This window comes from Parasteatoda tepidariorum, chromosome 4 (genome assembly GCF_982258835.1).
Source record: "Parasteatoda tepidariorum strain Cologne lab strain chromosome 4, Ptep-v5.0, whole genome shotgun sequence".
Taxonomy (NCBI): domain Eukaryota; kingdom Metazoa; phylum Arthropoda; class Arachnida; order Araneae; family Theridiidae; genus Parasteatoda; species Parasteatoda tepidariorum.
The window spans coordinates 44,243,325-44,264,600 of NC_141758.1; the positions used below are offsets into that span (position 1 = coordinate 44,243,325).

The 21,276-nt window shown below is 27.3% G+C and overlaps 1 protein-coding gene across 2 annotated transcripts; it reads right to left on the minus strand.

Moving 5' to 3' along the window:
• Nucleotides 1-2,081: 2,081 nt before the first annotated feature.
• Nucleotides 2,082-21,160, minus strand: LOC107441283 (protein spinster homolog 1). 2 transcript variants are annotated; one of them, XM_016054485.3, is made up of 11 exons: nt 20,789-21,160; nt 17,884-18,086; nt 17,551-17,702; nt 17,086-17,152; nt 16,325-16,461; nt 15,599-15,730; nt 13,207-13,402; nt 12,464-12,529; nt 11,497-11,595; nt 9,387-9,549; nt 2,082-2,293 (listed from the first exon to the last, which is right to left on the minus strand). In XM_016054485.3, exons 1-11 carry the CDS (start codon nt 21,000-21,002, stop codon nt 2,196-2,198), a joined length of 1,527 nt encoding a protein of 508 aa, XP_015909971.1. In that variant the 5' UTR covers nt 21,003-21,160; the 3' UTR covers nt 2,082-2,195. The 2 variants fall into 2 exon arrangements, with proteins under 2 accessions (XP_015909971.1, XP_015909972.1); XM_016054486.3 differs by having other exon boundaries at nt 2,082-3,686.
• Between the last annotated feature and the right edge of the window lie 116 nt (nt 21,161-21,276).

The following is a 21,276-nucleotide window of genomic DNA, read 5'->3' on the forward strand; positions in this document are numbered from 1 at the left end:
TTTTTAGTTTATTTAATTTGAAAAGCTGATTTCTGAAATCAATAAAAAAAAAATTAAAAAGAAATCAATATATAAGTAAACAATTAGTGTCTAAGTATTATAAAGTTTACTTACATTCATCAGAAAATAATACAGTGGAACCTGTCTAAATTGACCACCCTCGGGATCAAGTCAAATGGTCACTATATAGAGGTGGTCACTTTACGAAGACTCTTTAAAAAGGACTCTTGAAATAAAACTAGTAGAAAATGGTCACCTTACTCAGGCGTTCACTTTACCCAGGTGGTCACTTTTACAGGTTCCACTGTATTTAAATATATAATACTTTTGTATTTATAATAAATAACACTTTTTGTAATATTTACAGCAAACTAAAATTTTAATACTGTCGATCTACCCTAATATTATTAGTTGCAATTTTTTATTAATTTACCAACTTTTAATAATTTATTGACTTTCTAGTAAAAATAGCTTTCTGTCATGTTTCTTGAGGCTCCCGATAATAACATTAAATCCAAAGTCTAAAATTATAAATCAGCTATTTGTAATAAATCGATTTTTTTAATGCATGTTGTTTTTTCCAACAAAAGCAGTTTTTAATTTTTTCATTCTTCTTAGTGTGCCATAAATTCAGGGTTGCCACAGTAAAAAATGAACAAAAATAGTTGCTTTTAGTAGCCTCAAGCATGAAAATAGTTGCCTAAAACTATAGAAATAGTTGCCTGAACAGGAGCAAAAATAGTAGCCAAATAATTAAAATTGTTAAATTCTATGATAAGGACTGGTTGATGTCAGAAATTTTAAATCGTTAGACATCACGATTTAGCATATGTTCAGAAATTACTTATGGGAAATCAATCAAAAATAAATAAAACTATTACAAAAGAAAATATTAATTCTAAACATATTCTACTATAATATCAATATCATTGCTTAATTTTTTCAATTAAAATAATAAAGAAGTCAAAGTAAAAGGAAACTTTGGAAAAGGAAGATTTATTTCATTTTTCTAAAATTAAAAATGATTTAAGATTTATTGGTTTAAAAATAATAATACTGTAACAAAATATTTTACATACGTGCATTAAAGTTAAAAGAAAAAAAAAGAAAGTAGAAAACAAACCAAAGAAATGTTAACTTTAGAAAAAAAAATATTTTTTTAAAATTATTAGTTGAAAAAAAACCCATGCTTTTGAAACATCATTAGACCCTCTTTTATTCAATTATTTAAAATAATATAAACTAGTATTAACTGATGGTCAAATTCTGTACTGAATGAATGTAAAAATATTTTTACTTATTTATTATTATTTTTGTTTTTGAAAATAAAATTGATTAATTGATAAAATTAATTCTTTAAAAATGACACTGACTATCTAACAAATTATAAAACAAACAAGTATTGAAAGAATTTTAATAAAATTTAAAAAAAAAATACTTTAAGTACTAATGTTAAATTATTAAAAAGCGTCCAAAACTCTTCATTTTTTTAACTAAAAGCCAAATTTTTTTAAAACTTTGTTTTCAGTTTCCCTAAAATAAAAGCAAATTAAATAAAGGTAAGCTTTATTTAAATTTTTTTATAAATATAAACAACTGAACATTTATTGGTTTAAAAATAATCAAATTATTATACTTACCTACATTAAATAAATTTGAAAAAAGCTAACTTTTTATAACAAAATACCCCTATTAAATTGCATCGCTTAAAATGAAAAATAATAATTGAAAAAAAACAATGAAGAAACTTTTTTAATTTATATTTTCTTTTCATTGATCTATTGAGTTCAGAACGAAAGTTTAAGATAACAGCGATTGTGCAGCAATCGCAAAGTAACAGCAGGTCTACGAAAAATAAGTATAAAAATAACTTCGCTAAGAGTAAAAAAGTCTCCCAATAGTCGCCTATTCCTGAAAATAGTTGCTTTTTTTAGCCTTTTCAGGCAAAAAAAGTCACTATAGTCGCCTAAGGCTAAAAATAGTTGCATTTTAGTTGCCTGTGGCAACCCTGTAAATTTCATAAAATTAAATTGTGATTAATATTGTGTTTTGTTTAAAATATTATCAATTGATACGCAAACTGATGTATAGAAATATTTATTGCACTGTACATTTATATACAATTGAGTGAAATCATTGAACTAATAATTGAATTACAGATGAGCAATACATAATTTAATGAATCTTATCAACTTTCATAATGATGTAATTTGAGACAATTCCTTTTTTTCAATCAACAGATTATTTACTGGAAAGGAAGGATCTTTGGCTTGTGTAATATTTTGTTCTGTAACTGAAAATAATTTTTTAAAGAAAAATAAATCACAGACATATATAAATACATTCACTATGTTATGAATGTTTTATAAAACGATTGCCAGAAATACATGACGCATTTAAACATTGTTTTTTGTCAAAGTAAATTTTAAAAATGCAAATTACTTTTTCAATGTTAAAAATAAATTCTTTATTGGCATATAGTTAATATTATTTTAGAACTATTGTGATTTCTTGTTTCCAATTTATATACTAAAGTATAACTATATTCTATGTTTCAAAGCTGATATGTGACTTGCAGGTAAAAAATTACCCCCAAGATAAATTTATCTTTTGATGAGATTTGAGTTAAGATTATAGTTTAGTTATCCATATTTTTTGTGCTAATAAATTATTTTTTATTAACACCAATTACTGTATTTTTTCACTTTAAAAATAAAATGAATCCTGAACTTCCATTTAGATTGTATTTATTTATTAGAATTGTGTGAAAATGTTTGTCAATAAATTTTAAACCAGACATGTGTTTAATCTTTTTTAATAACTATATTCAAGTTAATTTAACTTCTGGCATTAACTTTAATTATAGAGTTTATGATGAAGAAACATTTTGTGTTAAATCATAATCCTTCATAAAAATTGGCAATTATGTTAAATTATAGATATCGAGCAAAAGCAATTTTACAGAATTTAACATGCATAAAATACCAGTTGATTCTTGATTAAAATTTGATATGCCTATTCCATTAAAAAGTGATGATGGCACTAAGTTGTTGTTAGTAAACAAAAAATGGTATTTAAAATGGATACAATTGTAGATAATTTATATAATATAAAATACAACCAAACATTGGCCTAGTTAGAATATCTTAGAAGTTGAGCCATAAAGTGTGCTCAAAGACTATTTGCCTTAAATCAAAAAGTTTTATTGGTGATGGGAAAAAAATAATAACAACCCATAACTAGCATAACAACCTTTTACTCGTGTATTTAGATAAATGATTCTTTTTCTTCTTTTAAATACTGTCTATAACTTAACTTGTAGTCAAATATTTTTTCATGGTCAAGTTTTTAGGGTGGGTTAAGACCACTCTGGCTCTTACCTAGTCCTAAAAGCTCTTAACATTGATTATAAGATTTACTATGCACAATTTGCTATAAATAAAATTAAACTAAAAATATTTCAGGTACAGTTCTGAAAAGATAAATCTTGAATATATTGTAACAAAAAAGATCACAGTATTATAAATATTTTACACTAAATAAACACAGGACAGAACACATAATATTAAATAATGACTGTAAAGATTCAAAGCCTCGATCTTAAAGTAGATGCGGATTGTAATTTAACTCGTCAGCGGGGATCTGAATAGGTTCTTCTGTGAAAATGCACAATGAAGGATATACACCTAATAGACAAACAAACGTATATTACACATATGGGAAAGAAATAGGAATACATTTATAAAGCATTTGAGACCAGAAATAATGAAAAAGGTTAAAGTGGTAAAAAAGGGATTTGAAAACTAGGAATGAAGAGTTTGACTTTTAAAATTAAACTGTGTCACAGTTAAGCAGAACACATTAAATAAAATTACCAGCAATCATTTTCGTGTCAACACACAAAATTTTTTCTTGATGCTGACGATAGTGCTTTTCATTGTACTCATATGATATTCTATCTTTGCCCACTGCATCATTTGTGCTTTTATACATTGTGTTCTGCATGATTTGAAAATGTTGGTTTAGGTTATTATTTACACTTCAAAGCAACTGTGGTTTCTAAATTTTTAAGAGAAATTAATGAAAACCACTTTTTACTATAATGACCATAAATACAAGTTCGAATTTTTGGTTACCTGAGTCAATTACTGAATAGTTAATTAGGGGAGAGTATAAAGATGTAAATATGACGTCACGGAAAGGTATCTCTTCTTCATAAACAATTCAATTTTCAGTTTAAACAAAGTAGCTGTAACTAGTGGTCAAGCTAGAAATGTCTTTTACAATTAAACTATTATTCGATTTTGTTTTATAATGTGCAATATGTTTGCTTTATGGACTTACGAATAAAAGTTTTATATTGAAATGCTCTGCTATATTTTAATAGAAAGGCGTAACAGTAATTATAAGCATTGTTAAATAAAAACTAGTTATCTATCTGAACTATATAAAACACAAATACGTATATTTAAAAAAAAATAATAAAATCGATGAAATTTCCTGTTTTGTTTTGGCAACAAAAAACTGAAATATCAAATGACTGAACAGTCTTATGCATGTATATTAAATATATTTGCTTCCCTACAGATTTCTAAATGAAAATTCTTTTTTCTAGTGGACAATGGAAGGCTAAAGCAAATAAAGAATCCACTTTTTAATAAGTGTGCTTTCTCGCTAGCTACTAATTCCTGGAATCGCTACTATTATTTCTGAGTCACGTATCTTTGGCGTGTAAGGACCAGCATTCATGCGTATATTGTATGCTTACTGGGTATTTTATTTAATTTTATAACCGTCCTTAAACACCCGATCCAATTCTGGGTTTACGACTACTAATGTTCAACTCCGTAGTTTTGTCATTTCGAACCAATCCAGAAGACAAGGAAACTCCTGCATCAGTACTCCCAGAGGTATTGATTTGTTATGGCAACATGGAGGACTTTGCGGCTTGACAGATTTAACGTGCATCAATCAATATTTACTACACAAGGAGTCTTGAGCTGGCAGGGATCAAACCCAGGAGCTCTTGAACATGGGTCCAGTGCCCTACCAACCAGGCTACGCCGGCCCACTTACTTGATTTTTTTTTTTATATAACCGTCGTCGAACGGTCAACCCATTTTAATGGGTTTACGACTGCTAATGTGCAACTCCGTAGCATCGCAATTTTAAACCCAATCCAGAAGACAAGGAAACTCCTGGATCGAGTATTGGGAGAAAATTTTGTCTTTGTGGAGGACTTTTTGATGGAGCTAACCCGCATTTGCGTTACATGGAGAGGAAGACCACGAGAACCTCCCAGGGTTAGCCTGACGGCAAGGGGACTCTAACCCATGATCCGTCTACCACTGGAGATATTTCACGTCAGCACTGTGGTCGGTGCAAGCCGGATGCGGAATTAGTATCGACTGGGATTCGAACCCGGTTTGCTTCATTGGAAGGCTCTATCCCCTAAGCAATCGTGGCACCCTTACTTGATATTTGAATATTTTTTTGTGCCTCAAATAAGAATATTTCTTCTAGCGCTGAAGGAAAAGTACAATATCGAATACTTTATTTTCTAGAATGCTCTGTACTACCCTTGGAAATGTGGTAGAGATATATGATGCTTCAATATTATGTTTTAACAGTTATATCTGTATGATTACAACTCTGACACATTAAACGTAAAAGCATAATTTCTCTTTGATGCAACTGGTAATGATTATTTTAACTAGAATAAAATAGTTTTGACAAAATTTACCATCAGGTTTTCAGGTTACAATCAGGTATGTCAACTATTACAACAATTTGTTATTTAATAAAAAAATATCCACATTCTCAGCATAATGGCCTTTGAAAGTTTTATTTACCTGGTCTTTCTATAGCTAACACAAATTATTTCAATTAAGATTTCGAAAGAACCTTCCAAAATATTAGCTTATGAATAAATGCAAAATAGCTAAAAATAAAAGTATATAATTATTTAATTAAGCATACCTTTTTTCAACAGAGTAGGATTGAAATTACTGAAAATATAGGAACATATCAAATTTGTTTAAAATTGTATTTTAATCATTTGTATGGAGCTGGGGAGAAATTATAAAATTAATTACCTATTTTTTTTAAAGTTCCAAACAACTTATTTTTAATGATACTAAACAGCATACCGTGATAAAACATTATCTCCAAATATATTTTATACAGCTGTATCATCATTACGGTTAAAATCAGAGAAAAACTTATACAGTCAGACCTCGATATAAGGTCACCCTAAGGGACATCACAAAAGTGACCTTATAAGCGGGGTGACCTTTTAACCGATTCATTAGCAGTTCATAACTAAGCACACAAATAGTACACATTACGATTTTTGAAAATGGTAATACAAACGAAAACGACCTGCTGATTAAATATTTAAGTCAATAAATTTTAACAGAATTAGTAAAAAATTAAAGAAAGTTAAATTTCAAAATTTTTTTTTTATTTAAAATAAAGCTATTTACAAATTCAAAGTGTACATACATGCATTACATCTTACCTTATTTAAAATAATCATTTATGCAGGTCTGTCTCATTTTTTATTTCATTTATCGAACAATGTTTTCTAGATTTTGTAACTTCTCAAAATGTTCCTCAGCTCCCTCATGGTTTGTAAAAAAATTTCGTATGACATTTATTGCATTGAAGGTTTCCGCTTGGGTTACAGCTACAGTCTTAGGATCACTGTCATTGTCCTCACTGTCCACAACTTGTGAAACAATTTCAGAAATTGTAGCTTCAGAAGTGGGTAATTGCCTTGTAAGGAAGTTAAATAGGCTTTTGTGAGAAAAGAGCTCCCCTCGCCTCAAATAAAAATGACCTTATAAGCGATAACGATTTTTAAAACTTGATCATATATCCGATAATCTACAACAAAGAATTCCTATTCAGTGAGCCGGGACTTTGGAAAAGTGACCTTATATGCAGATGACCTTATATCGAGGTCTGACTGCATTAATTACAATGTTTTCCATTTCTTTTGAACTCTTAATAAACAATTACTAATATTATAATAAATTAGCAACACAAGTCTTATAAACTCATAGCAGTTGCATTGATTTTTTTAATGTAAAAAGAACCTCAAGCACAAAGGGTGAAAATGTCAATAACAGATACTGCAAAAAATACTCTAAATATGGACTCATTGAAAAAGAAAGATAGTCAGCTAAAATTATTTCAGAGATATATTGTCATACATTAGGCACTGCATATTTCCTGGCATTTTACTTTCATTTATTTTTTAAATTTATATTTAATTCTCTCTCTCAGAAATATATTAGCCACCTTTTTTAATTAATGAAAATGTACAAGAAATTAATATTCAATGTGACACATAACCAGGTATCAAAATCTATTTACAATTTTCCCTTTCCTTAACTCCTTTTACATTAGCAAAGAAATATATTTCGTTACAGACTTGCTTTGCTTTGATTTTTTATATTGGAATTTTCGTCAGATTATTTAAATAACCGTTTCTTTTCATTGTTCCATTGGTTTGATTGGCTTCCTTTTTTGCAAATCATTTTCGATAAAACCGCAACAATTAATCTTACGTCTCTTTCCTCAAGCCTGACAGTTAAAATATTTTTTTTTTTTAATTTAAAGAAAATATACGAGAATATTTAGTTAATAATATATATTCCCATTAAGAGAAAAACTACTGATAATTCATCTAGAGGTTTGGTAGTAGAATGAGGCCTCTTCTTCATTATTAAATACACAGTAAAAAAAACCGAATCTACATGTTTCAGTTCATTTTTTCTCATTGCTATTGCTCCAAAGAGCAAGATCTACAACAACATCATAGACAGAGTCATTTAATCCATAGAGATCACAAGCTAAGCTTGAAATCAATCAAACCATCAAAATGTAAAGAGAATTAAGTCAAGTCAATACTAACATACAAATTATTTCAAAACTCTAACTTAGGGTTTAAGTTAAAAATTAATGATTTTGTTTTCCTTTAACTCAATAGCCTAAGTAAAAAATCAATAAGACATGCCTATTTGATAAATTATAAGATCTCAGATTATAATTTTTTTTTATACACATCAGGATAAACATTTTGCTTTGTTCATTCGACCATTTCTAATTTCCAAAATGGGAATGAATAATTTCTTTTGGCTCAATTAAATCTTTTTTATGTAATCACATACCAAAACACAATTATTCAGCAAACCCTGGATGCTCTTATCAAATTAAAAGGTAACTCACGCACAGTGAAAAAGTTTTAAAAGTATAAATACCTTTTAAACTAGCTGAAAAGAATAATAATTATTAATAATAAATAATCCATAGAACAGACAAAAAGGAGAAAGCATAAAAATGTTAAAGGTAAAGGTTTACAAAATGAAAAACTTACAGTAAATATTAAAAACAATATTTACATAAGTGAAAGAAATTAAACAATTCAATGTAAGAGAAGATAGATTAAAATGAAAGATTTCTTATTTGTGTATCGCTCAATCTTGTAATGGGTTAAGATATGAAAAAAAAAAACAATAAAATTAAATCTCTTCACGTTATGTCAGTTATATACTCTGGTAAAATATTTAAGAAAAGTTATAGCAACATGATGTTTAACTCTTACATTTTAAAAAACTTATCTTGACAAATTTTTGTAACTGTCTTTATTTAACTAAAAACAATTTCAAAACAATAACAACTAATAAAAAATAATCAACAATACAAACAAATATAAATAAAATTTGCTTAGTTCTATTATTTCAATTTAAAAAGTATCTTTTAATATCATTTTATACTCTGCCTAAACACTACTAAGAAATTTTAAAAACAAAACAATTTGTAACATAATCAAAAATGCAAAAAACAGAAACATAACTTCGCTTTTCACTTTTGTACTATAAAAATATAATGTGACTAGATTTTTCAAAAAACTTTGTTCTAAAAATCGAAATAATAGCAATTTAAAAAAAAAAACAATAAGCATTACAAAAAAACAGAAACAAACATTTGTTTAACTCTACACTCTACTTTTGCATTTTTCAACTCTTATTAATCAACTGAAAAACTAACTTCTAAACTAATAATAAATAAGAAAAACAACAGAATTTGTGACAAACAAAAATATATAAAAAAAAAAATGCAACCCTTCTTTTGAACCAGAAAATATTTAAAATATTTATTTTTCCAATTGACATAATTTAATCATAAATCATAAAATAACAACCAATAAAAACAACCAAATGTGCAGCAAACAGAAACATAATATAAGAAAACAAAATAAAACAAGGACATAACATGTTTTGTTCTACTAAAAATGCTCGAGACAATCAAGATTCAGGTGAGATGAGGATAGGAACAATATTAGGAACACTTATTAATAAGAGGTAGGTGCTGCTCACCATGAGTAGTTAAACTACATTTCGTTTTGTCTTCTTCAATGTACAAAGCTGTTAAGAAAAAGAAAAGTCCACCCACAACCAGCACAGCCATTGGTATATACAATGCATATTGCAGAGCTAAAAATTCATCTGCAGTTGTTGATTTTAAAACTGCATCAGATACCTGCAATAGAAAATAATTATTTTTTATTATTATTACAAAATAATTATTTTTTCTTTATAGATTCTTATTTGAGTCCCAAATGAGTCTAAAAGATACTCTTAAGATATTTTTTTTAAGTAGACATTTCCTATATAAAGAAAAAAAAATATTTTGAAACCGTTTCCAGCACGTTTTGACCATACCGTTCACAAACAGGCAAAAAAGTTTAATCGGTTTTAATCTTAGAACAAGAGTGACGAAATTCCATTCTTCTCTTTTTGTTATAAGAAAACGTTTTTGTATTAAATTTTAAAAAAATTTAAAACGAACTTTTCGTTTTAATGGAAAATATTTCCAACACTGCACTGACAGTATTTTATTTATTGTAACTTTTTCATCAAAATTTATATAAAATATATATTTAGAAATTGAAAATTCGATGGGTACATTTTAAACAGAATGATGAAACCAGATTTAATAACAATGTTTCATAAGTTTTTAAAAATCTTGAATTGTATTTTAGTATTTTTGCAACTAAGACCTTAACTTTCTTTACTGTAATTTGTTTTTCTGATAGATTTAAAATATTGATAAAAGAATTATTATTAAGTAAAGAATAAGATGTCACGTGAATATTATGAAGTAAGTAAAAGAATTCAAAATATTTAGTTCCATAATAACAGAACTTTCTTTGAAAGAAACGCGCAAAGCAGCAGAAATTTTTAAAAGAAAGAATAATTGAAGCAATAAAGAAAAAAGAAAAACAATGGAAATAAAAATATGGCCACCGAAACCAATGTCTTTTAGGGGGTACCAGCTATGGAAGCCATAGAACAAAACCTTTTCTATTAAGAGAGCCAGACAAATGTCAAAATTTGCTCTCTCAGTACCCCGAAGGTTTTGCAAAAGTCCAGGAAAAATACCAGAAATACATAAAATCAAATCAGAAGAGAAATTTCAAACAAAATCTTGAAAATATAGTACAAAAATGAAAATACAAAAACTCACCGTAAAGTGGTCAAACAACAATTTCATGAAAAAAACTGAGTCACCAGTGAAACCTATGAAATGAACCTTTTCAAAAGACAACAAGCAAACAATTGTTTACTTTTCCAAAGTTGAAATAGTTATGATGAACTTGAAAAGCTCCACATCGCAGAACTGACCAAAGTACTAAGCAAATTGCTTCAGTTTTAAATTTAATAAAGAAATTATAGTACATTTAACTTAAGTATAGATTGAAGATACAATAGTTAAAAAAGAACAATTATGAATATTTCCACACATTAATATTAGCCTTACTGTATTAATCAATAAACATTTTGAAATTTTTCTATCTCCTTTTAATTGGATTTTTTTACTCTTTTTTTGCTAGGATTTAATTTAAAGCCACCATATAACAAATAAGGCCTGACGGTAGATGTAGTATTGTATAATTCTAATAGATTTCACATCTAAATTTCTAAAATAATTTATTGATGATTCATATTTTATTATAATTTTAATACCTAAAATTGCCATAGAAAAAAAATTAAAATAGGTTTTTTAAAATTAAATTGCAGATTTTAATAGTACATTAAAAAAATACATTTGCATGTGAGACATACTGACTCTTTTTGTTAAATAAATATTCAACTGCCTGGGAAATGGGGAAAATATTAAAATGTTAAGAGGGCAAAATAAAGTGCTAGAGTACTATTATTAAATAATAATAATAATAATCCCAAATATTTTCTTAATTTTTGACAATAACAAAACAAAAAAAGAGGCTAAAATTCATAATTTTGAACATTTAAAAAGTTAATATTTTGTTCTCTCTAAAATAATAATAGAACAATAATTTTTTTGATTGTTTAATTTTAAACTTATTTCACTATTCATATTTTCCAACACTCAATATAAATAGTAATGATTGAAAAAAAATTAAAAAACATATGTTTTTCTTTCAAATAATAAATATAAACTTACAACTCCAATGAAGTAAGGACTAGATGCATCCCCAAGTGCATGAGAAACAAGTATTTGAACAGCTTCTGCCATTGATCTTCTCGTCGGTATAATGACATACTGTAATTATTAAAATATATTTGATAATATTAAAAAAATCTACTATCACAAACGAATGAATAAAACTGTAATACTTTATCATAAAATTAGATTTTATTTATGTCATTTCTTTACAAGAATGGTAGCTTAGAAACAAGAATATTATGTAACAAAATATGCTGAAATTTTAAAACATCTTAAATAATGAAGTCTCTCAATTGCTTCAGTTCTCTTTTGACACAATTGATTATTTAAAATAAGTATTTCCAAGCTTTGATAAAGGAATGAATAAGAATTTTCGATTAAGCAACTTAAGATTCCTAGAAATACTTATGTATATATGTATTTAAAATTATTATTTATATGAAAAATGACGAACAGCTATATTTTAAAATTTAATAAATGGTTAATGATTTTTATAGAATTAAGAACCTTTTCATGTGTATTAATTTATAATCCTTTTGTATACTTTTGAAAGACTAATTTATATCTATTAGGTTTTTAAAAAAATACAATTAACTTCCTTAGCAACAATTTTACCCTGGTCCAAGTTAAGCTTAAAATTGGTTCAATATCGGCCCCAAACGAACATGCAAAGAAGGACCAATACTAGGATATCTAGATCTTTTAACATTGGTCCTACATAGGGCAAATCTGGGGCCTATATTGACTGAATATTATATGTAAAATATCGGGTAAATTTGACAATTCCATATAGGGTCAATATTGAATGCAAGGCTGTAAAATATTGGGTGAATCGGGCAATTCTATATCGGGCCAATATGGAAAATAACAGCCCTTTGAACCTATATTAAGCGAAGGTTCGTCAATATTGATTCTATGAGGGACCAAGTTATTTTGCTGCTAGGGTTTTATTTAAATAACTTACCAAAAGCATGTCTGCGACAATAGTCCAATTCACACATAAGCAAACTTCACCCAGAAATATAAGGATCTAAAATAAAAATATTTCTAAACATGAACCTAACAATTTATACCCTTTGAAAAAAAATAATTAATTTAATGAATAATTTTTATTCCTTTATTTTTAAATGAGATGGGAGCACAAATTACAATTGTGATTCTATAAAAGATTTCATTATATTTTAATCACAGATTTGTCAATTTTGTTAAAATAGCAAATTAAAGTGTACTTTATTACTATGTTATCATCTCTATTGAGTTAAAATATGGTGATGAAAGAATGAGACATAATTGTATCACAGCATGTTTCGTAATTTGCCATGAAACACAACTTTAACGTGTTTTGAGGCATTGTCTTGTTAAAATATTAATTTACTGTCAATTAAAGATTTAAAAAATTACAAGAAGAAAAAAGATAATGTGAAATAAAACTTTTTAAATTCTCATCAAAATACTTGTAGCAAAATACTTCTATGATTTAAAAAAAAAGCTTTAATATAACTTGATTTTGATTAGATATTTCCAATTTAAACAAAAATTTCTAGAAGTAAGAAATAAATAAAACTTCACTTAAATTTGGTAGTTAAAAAATTAATAAAAGCTCATTTGAAATTTAAATAAATTATAAATAGCATATTTTGATCTGGTCATACAAAATAATACATTTCGGTTTTTACAGTTTTTGAAAATTTAAATAGTACACCTCACCCATGATAATGGCATGCTATAATCTGCCGCTACAATTCCAGCATAAGCCAAGGGAACACTAGTTAAAACACCAAAAGCACAAATTAACGGATCAGCTCTGGCATTTTTTTTACGAAAATATTGTGAAGAAGATGAACCAATAATGACTCCAACGATTCCAGCAATGCAAGTAATGACACCAAAGACTAAAGCAGCCCTAAGAAATAGAGAATAAAATAAATCAATAAATGAAATAAAACAAATACATACAAGTCAATAAAATAAATTGTTTCTTAATGATTAAGTAAAACTTGTTTTAAAAAATTTGGAGAAAAAGTTCATAATTAAAAACATTATGCGTTAAATGAATTAAAAGAATAATTAAATGAATGAATGAATAAAAAGTAAACTCTAAAAGCATACAGGGGTCTGTCCAGACATTTTGTAAAAAGTCCGTTTTTGCAAAATTGTGAAAAAATTACTCGTAATTTGTGAATATAAAATAAACGTTAAGTCACATTCCTTCAACCAGGGTCCGCTTTTGTGAATTTGTGCAAATAGGGTCCGTTATGGCAAAAAAACCTTTTTAAGGAGTTTTTAAATTGTAAAGACATACAAGATTATGCTCAACACTGTAAATATATAATTAAAAGAATTAAATTTTAAAAAATAAGCAACAATTGCAGCTACTAAATTAGCGATGCAACATATAAATATTTGGTATTCAGCATATACTGCTGAACGCAGAATATTCTTTTCAGACGAAAAAAGGAAGAAGCGTCTGTCAAAGACAAAATTTAGGTCGTTTACATCTGTCTTTCTTCCCCCCCCCTTCCTAGGAAGGGTTTATTCGATTAACAAAACAATAATGACAATAATTAACAAAACAATAACAAATTTGTGAAGGGTCCGATTTAAAGATAAATTATTTTGTGAAGGGTCCGTTTCTAAGTTAAAATACTTTGTGAAGGGTCCATTTTTATGAAAAGATATTTTGTGAAGGGTCCAAATTTCCTCTCAGCAGACCATTGGCATATAATTGGTTTTGCAGTATTAAATATAGAATAATTATGGACTCTACACATACTGGTCAAACAGTGTTCAAAATCAAGTTGACACGAATGCAACGGGAAAAAAAAGGTCACTAAAGGCACGTTAAAATCCTTGATTGTCTGTTTAAAAAATCATTAACTAGGGTTAATTGTTTGAAATTTTAGTAAACTAATGGTGACATATACAATGAATTTTTGTTACAATATTTTGGGGACCAAATAAATATATTGTCGTAGAGGAATATATTGCTACATAGACGGTGTAAGTATTTTGGGAACACAAGTTTTTCTTAATTGTAATATTATATATGCCCTACTGAAAATGTATATTTATACACACGTATTTATATATGTATTTTTATATATCGTAGATAAGGTTAAATTTGGCTTGAAAAGAAAATACAATGAATTTTCGTTACAAAAAAATTTTGGGGACCAAATAAATATATTGCCGTAGAGGAATATATTGCTACATAGACAGTCTAAACATTTTGGGAACACAAGTTTTTTTTTAATTATAATATTATATATGCCCTACTGAAAATACATATTTATACACTTGTATTTATATATATATTTTTATATATCGTTGATAAGGTTAAATTTGGCTTGAAAAGAAAATTGCTTTCTTCCAGCCATTTTAGGGGGAAAATGCACTCATAAAAAAAAGAAAATTAAATGTTTTTGTTTAAAAAAACAAGTAGCAGAGTTTTCCGAAAATTGTCCAACTTCATGTACCTAAAGTGTCAAATCGTTTGATTTGTTAATGCGATGTGTATGGTGACTCCTGACTCATTATTAGGTTTTAACATGAAAATAATAAAACCAAAAAAGAATGATACACATATGACTTCTAGTAGATATTATCTAGAAGAGAAGAGTTTTGTGTAGTCTCTACCTATTTGAAGGATGGGGTTATATTGGAATCTGAACAATAGCCATTCTTACATAAGCGAAAAGGAATAAGTACAAAACCGGCAAACTTCTCTTGCCAGAAAAGACATAAAAAATGGCTAAAGATAATAAAATAAAAACCTTTTCGGAATTTGAAAATGAAAATACCATAACAATGTGAGAAAATAATGTTGATATTTTCTTTTAAATAGTTTCACAGGGGTTAATAACTTTAGAAAATCTCACAATATTGAGGAGAGAATATCATGAATCTATATGCAAATTCATCAAGACCATGAAATATTATTGTAGTAAAGGGAGTTGTATTGGATATCATTGTAGATAGAATTTATTGTATTTAAGCTAAAAAGTTATTATATACATTTAATAAATAGTAGGTAACACAATTACAGTAAACGGCATTACTTTATAAATAACAATGAAATATTTAATCATATGTATCATACTTTGGTGGGGCAGAGCCAAGAGAAACATGTCTTTTTATTGCTAATTCCATGTATTTAGGTCCAAACCAAGCCAAAGCACCTGTAGCAAAGGTAACACTTGTAAATCCTAAGGTGGAAAATACAAAGGACTTTCTAAAAAAAAAAAAAAAAGGATTATCAAAATTTCAAGTTAAAAGTACGAAAAATAGTTAAAACAATATTTTTTAACATTTAATGATATAATTAAGCATTATAAGTCACTCATTTAAGTTTTATGGATTCAAAATTTCTTTCTTTGGAACTTTTGGTAAAAGTATAAAAATAAGCATGTTACCGTGATTTGAGAATGTTTCACACAAAATTCAATAAAATTACTTTTTTATTAAATCAAATAAAAATTATTGTGATGATTGTTTTTCGTATTTATCTTTAAAAAAAAGTAATAAGATGAGAAGCTTATTTTATTTTTCATTTGTGCATTTAGTTAAACAGGATCAAACCTAAATAAATAAAAACTAAATAAATAAACTATTTATGCCTATTTCATTTTTAGTTACAATTAAATCAATACTTTCAAATGAAAAATTCACAAAATTTTGTATAAATAACTAAAGACATCAGAAGTAGATTTATTTTTTTACATCGCTTTTGTTTTTTACAATTCAACTATATGTAAAAAATATATTGTGTAAGGTGGTTAAATTACTCCAGTTGTCAGTAATATAATGGTTATAAACCGTTACTCACGTTCGAAACAAATCTCTCATATCTGCAGATAAAGATGTTGCTTCCAAAACAGCACCACCTTCAGCTTCACCTCTTGGTGGATCTTTGACGTAAAGAAGAGTCAAAATTACTGACACAAGACCTAAGGCAGGCGTGACCTTGATTTAAATAATAAACATTTAGTTACATATAAAAATAATCAAATTGAATATCTTAACAGTTTACCAATAAATTTAAAAAAATACTTTTATAAAGAAATTCTACTTTTTATTTGAATCTCAATAAACAATCAGGGTAGGTAACCACAAAAATTAAGAAAAACTTTTTTTAATTTTTCAACAAAAAATAAACATTAAAATTAACCTTTTAAGCATTCAAAAAAATTTCATTAATAGGATATATGCACACATAAAAAAAATTTCTATCAATTGTGGAAAGTTTTTTTATATATATTAACAAAATGCAAATGAATTTTTAAAGACTTTTACATGATCATGATAAAATAACTGGTAGTTTCTGAAAAAGAACTGTTTTCTTGATTATATTAGCCACCATAAAAACAATTTATACACAATTTTAAATATATTCAATATTGAGTGGCTCATTTTATTTTTTAAATTAATAATTAATTTACTTAATTACATAAATTAAAATAATTATAAATTTTTAAAATTAATTTGCAACAATAAGAAATATTCTTTATTTATGAATGATTGCCACAATTTTTTTCTTTGCTTAACTTAAAAATAATAGAAGAATGTAACATAAAATAACAATTATACCTGTAATGAATGTTGCCACTGGCCTAGAAAAGATGTAATCTGATCGCCAAGAATATAGCCCAATCCACTAAAATAAAATAAAACCACTTTAACTACATGACTGTTGAAATATTTATTTTAAATCACAGATTACAAATATTATATTTGAGAACTAAGTTTCAAAAAACAGCTCATTTAATCAAATCATAATAATATGAATAGGAAAATCTCTTTTTTATGCCAAAGTTCCATTCTTCTTTATCTCAAACAAAGTTGAAAAAGTTTTCATGGCCTTAAAAATGATAAAAATGAAGAAAAAAAAAAATGATAAATGAATCATATTTTTAAAAGTAAAAAAAAATGTTTTTACAATTATTTCAAAACTCTTTAGTGCACAGTGAATTGGTTTTGTAGCATAAAGTTATTATAATATTGAAATTATGTAGTACACAGATAATTATTCCATAAAATAAAATATTTATTTACCTTCCTACAGGAATGGCAAAATAAAATATGGCTAACATTTTTGACCGTTGGTCCTTTGAAAACAAATCTGCTATTATAGTGGGAGCTATAGTTGAATAACTTGCTTCTCCTGTACCAACTAAAGCTCGAAGAAACAAAAATACTCCAAAAAGCTAGGAAGTTTAAAAAAATATATTAATACAGACCAAATATTTTAATTTAAGACCTATTAATGCTAAAATTTTCTACATATAATGGATTTACTGAGAGTAAGTATAAAATTTTGAGAGTAAGTAAAAAACAAAAATTTTGAAAAATCAAATTTCAATTAGAAAAAATAAATTTAATATTTACATGAGGAGGGATGAAAGAACCTAAAAGAGTTGTAACGCTCCAAAAAGTTACTCCAACAGCAATGATAATTTTCCTGCTGTATCTGTCACCTAGATAACCAAATATTGGAGCCATAATCATATAACTAACTATAAATGCTGTTTGAAGCAAGCCTCCTTCTGTGTTTCCAATTCCATAAAAATTTTGTACTTTCTCCAAAACGCCTAAAAATAAAAACAATTTTTTACGGATTCAACTTATAAGAAAACATTTTAATAGTAGAATATTAACTTATATTTCTCTTCTTCTAGTCTATAGTAATTTATAGTACAGTAGAGAACCGATTTTCCGGAACGATCGGGACCATCGCTATTCCGGATAACTGATTTTTCCGGTTTTCTGAATCGCTACAAAAAGCCATTTTTTTACTGTCAAACTCAACTAAAATATATATATATATTTAGAATAATTTTAAAAAACTCTTACTTCTTTTGATAGTGTAAGAAACTAATGATTATTTCTAAAATGATGGTAAACATCTTTTAAAAAAGAAAGAAGAATTCAGAAATCTTTTGAGGGAATTTGTTTTGTTTTTTTTTAATGGCGGTAAAATTTATAGAATTTCGTTCCGGTTTTCTGGCTTTCCGGTACTCTGATTTCCGGATAAGAGGTTCTGTACTGTAGTACTCTTATAGTAGTACTACTCTATAGTAAGTCACATTAGAGCTGCACAATGGACTGTTGCGAACGGTCTGGGGAACATCCCTGAAATTGATTTGAAGATATACCATCACAATTTTTAATCCTCTGTGGATGGCTCCCTCGCTTTGTTAGCCAGACAACATGCGCTTTAAGTCGAGCACTTTATGATAGATCAGTTTAAAAAGGACCGATACCGCACACTCTTGGTCCCTCCGCAGACTGATCAAAGTGGTCACCCATTTGCAAAATGACAGCTAACGTTTTTCTAAATAAGGAATGAACTCTAAAGTATACAATAAATCACAAATGTATTTACTGCTACATCCAGATTTAAGAATATGCAAGTTAAATAAATTTTAAATTAAAAGCTGCAAGTGTTGATTTGTTTTCATCACGGTTGATGCTAAATTTGATTATGACTATCCATTAAACAGATTTAATACGATAATATTCCTCTTTGTTTCAAAACTCAGAAGACAAAGACATTCTTATGTCAAGCATCATGGCATTTATGAAATACTTTTTGAGTAGAAGTTACTTGCAAGTCGTATGATTAGAGAAATACAAAACTTTTACAGATAGCTTATAGCCTGGCTAGACTGGCATCATTTTATAACTGGGTATTAATATTTGCTTTTTAGGTGGTAAGGTCAAATCACTGAAATGTCATAGAGAAGAATTATGTTTCAAATCTCAGGTGGCAGCTTGCAAAACTCAGTTTCAGATCGATAGTAACCAGATTGTCTAAGAAGTAATGGCGGCCTATCTACAATTCTGACAACATTGCCATTTGTCACCTAAATTGTGGAGCTTTTATCTCCATGACCCCTGTGCATCACAAAGAGCTGTTGAAGGAATACTTTTTACTATGGGATTTGTAGACAGTGTACAGAGTATGAAACAAAATCAGTCAACTACGGCACTGATTTAAATCTAAATTATTCAAATTATAAATAAACACTCTATTTCTTAACCCATAATGTGAAAAATCATTTTACATATTATAATGTGGAGTTAGATTTTACATTGAGTAATGTGAAAGTTCCCCAATGTAAAATGAATTAATATCACTTTACATTGGTGAACTTTAAATAAACTTTGAAACAAAATTTAAGATGTCATTTCATTGTAACAAGAAGAATTTCTCATCAGAATGTATAAATACTTTAGATACCAATATAAATGAGTAAAATTTGGTGACAACTGGACATTGGCATGCGAGAAATTAAAATCACAGATGGGAACATACTAAGATAAAATTTGTAACCACTCCAGAAAAACCACTATAGATAATTTTTTTTAATTTACAGCAAATAGCAAACTGGACAAATGGCACTTTAGCGATATCAGTTAGGGCAATCAGGGTTTGATATGGAAAATATCCCATTAACTGTAAAAATTTTCATTCTTAAACATTTTCACAGTGCTCAGAAATTTTAACAGATATTTTTTAATAGGTAGGTTGTTTTACTTTCTTTACTGGAACCAGCTCCAAAATAATCATAAAATTTCAGTGACAACCAGGAAGTAATGAGCAAGAAAGAAAAAAATAACATAACGGAAGGTGACAGTCTTGAAAGATAAAACTCATAACCTAGATTTGATTTATATCTAAATATATATATAAGTATATTGAGAAAATGTAAAAATTATTACTAAAAATAGCAATTTGTGAACATAAACTAGATTGACTTGGGTTTTACTTTGATTTAGGATTTAACTTTTTGGTGTTATATTTCAGATAATTTTTGTATTTACTAGTTATAATAGATAGTGTAGAATCCAGCCAACCACTACATGGTCTAAAGCTTTTGTTGTTCGCCACATTGCCATAATGAAACCCAACACATCTTCGTTCAAAAGTATGTGCTATTGCAGACTGGAATTACAACACTTTTTTTAAAAATTTATTTGCATTATTGTACATCACATATTTTATATATATATATATAAAATATACAGATAAATTAATCTTAGTCTATTACATATATATGTTAGCTAGTATATGCATAGATATATTAACTTGGACTTAGATATAGGTGTATATATAATACATTTAAATGCATTTCAAGTAAAGTACAACAATGGGGCAGTTTCATTTAGTGCATAAGGAATTTTTGCTGACCCCCTGTCACGTGCTCCTTTAATAGATAGATATAAATATAGAAAACAAATACATTGATTGAATTTTGCAGGTATAATACCAAAACTTTAATAATTTCACCTGCAATTGTAAATCTGTCCATATAGTTAATTAAATTTATAAAACACAATATTGCAACTGAAAAATAACGTTGCTTTGAGCGATTAGTAGGTCTAATATCATGATGTTTTATCGATGATTCAGTAACAAAACTTGAGCTGTCAAATCGTTCCTCGTTGTCTTTTCGAGAGAAGTCATCCTCATTCACATAAGCCAAATTAGTATGAGAAGGCATATTTAACGTTTTTATTAATAGAACACAAAAAATATATTTAAAATATCATTTCGCAGAGAAACTTAATCTAGGTTAATGGTTCTTAAGATTTTGTTTGTTGACGAAACAACAGGAGACGAGATAGCGAGATTTTGTTTACATTGTAGTGTTGCCATATGCATTACGTCATGTGAATTTTTCTATTTAAATATTATTTTTATATAATATTTTAAAAATTGTCAAGCAGATATTCATAAATTTTTAAAATAATTAATAATAACTGCTGTTTAATCAT

What these genes read in the sequence shown, in the direction of transcription:
- LOC107441283 (XM_016054485.3), bottom strand. Translation starts at nt 21,002, where the DNA reads ATGCCTTCTCATACTAATTTGGCTTATGTGAATGAGGATGACTTCTCT. An exon ending in TTGTCGCAGACATGCTTTTG is followed by an intron (nt 11,596 to 12,463) that starts GTAAGTTATTTA and finishes TAATAATTACAG; the next exon opens with TATGTCATTATACCGACGAG. An exon ending in ATGTAGTTTAACTACTCATG is followed by an intron (nt 2,294 to 9,386) that starts GTGAGCAGCACC and finishes AATTATTTTCAG; the next exon opens with TTACAGAACAAAATATTACA.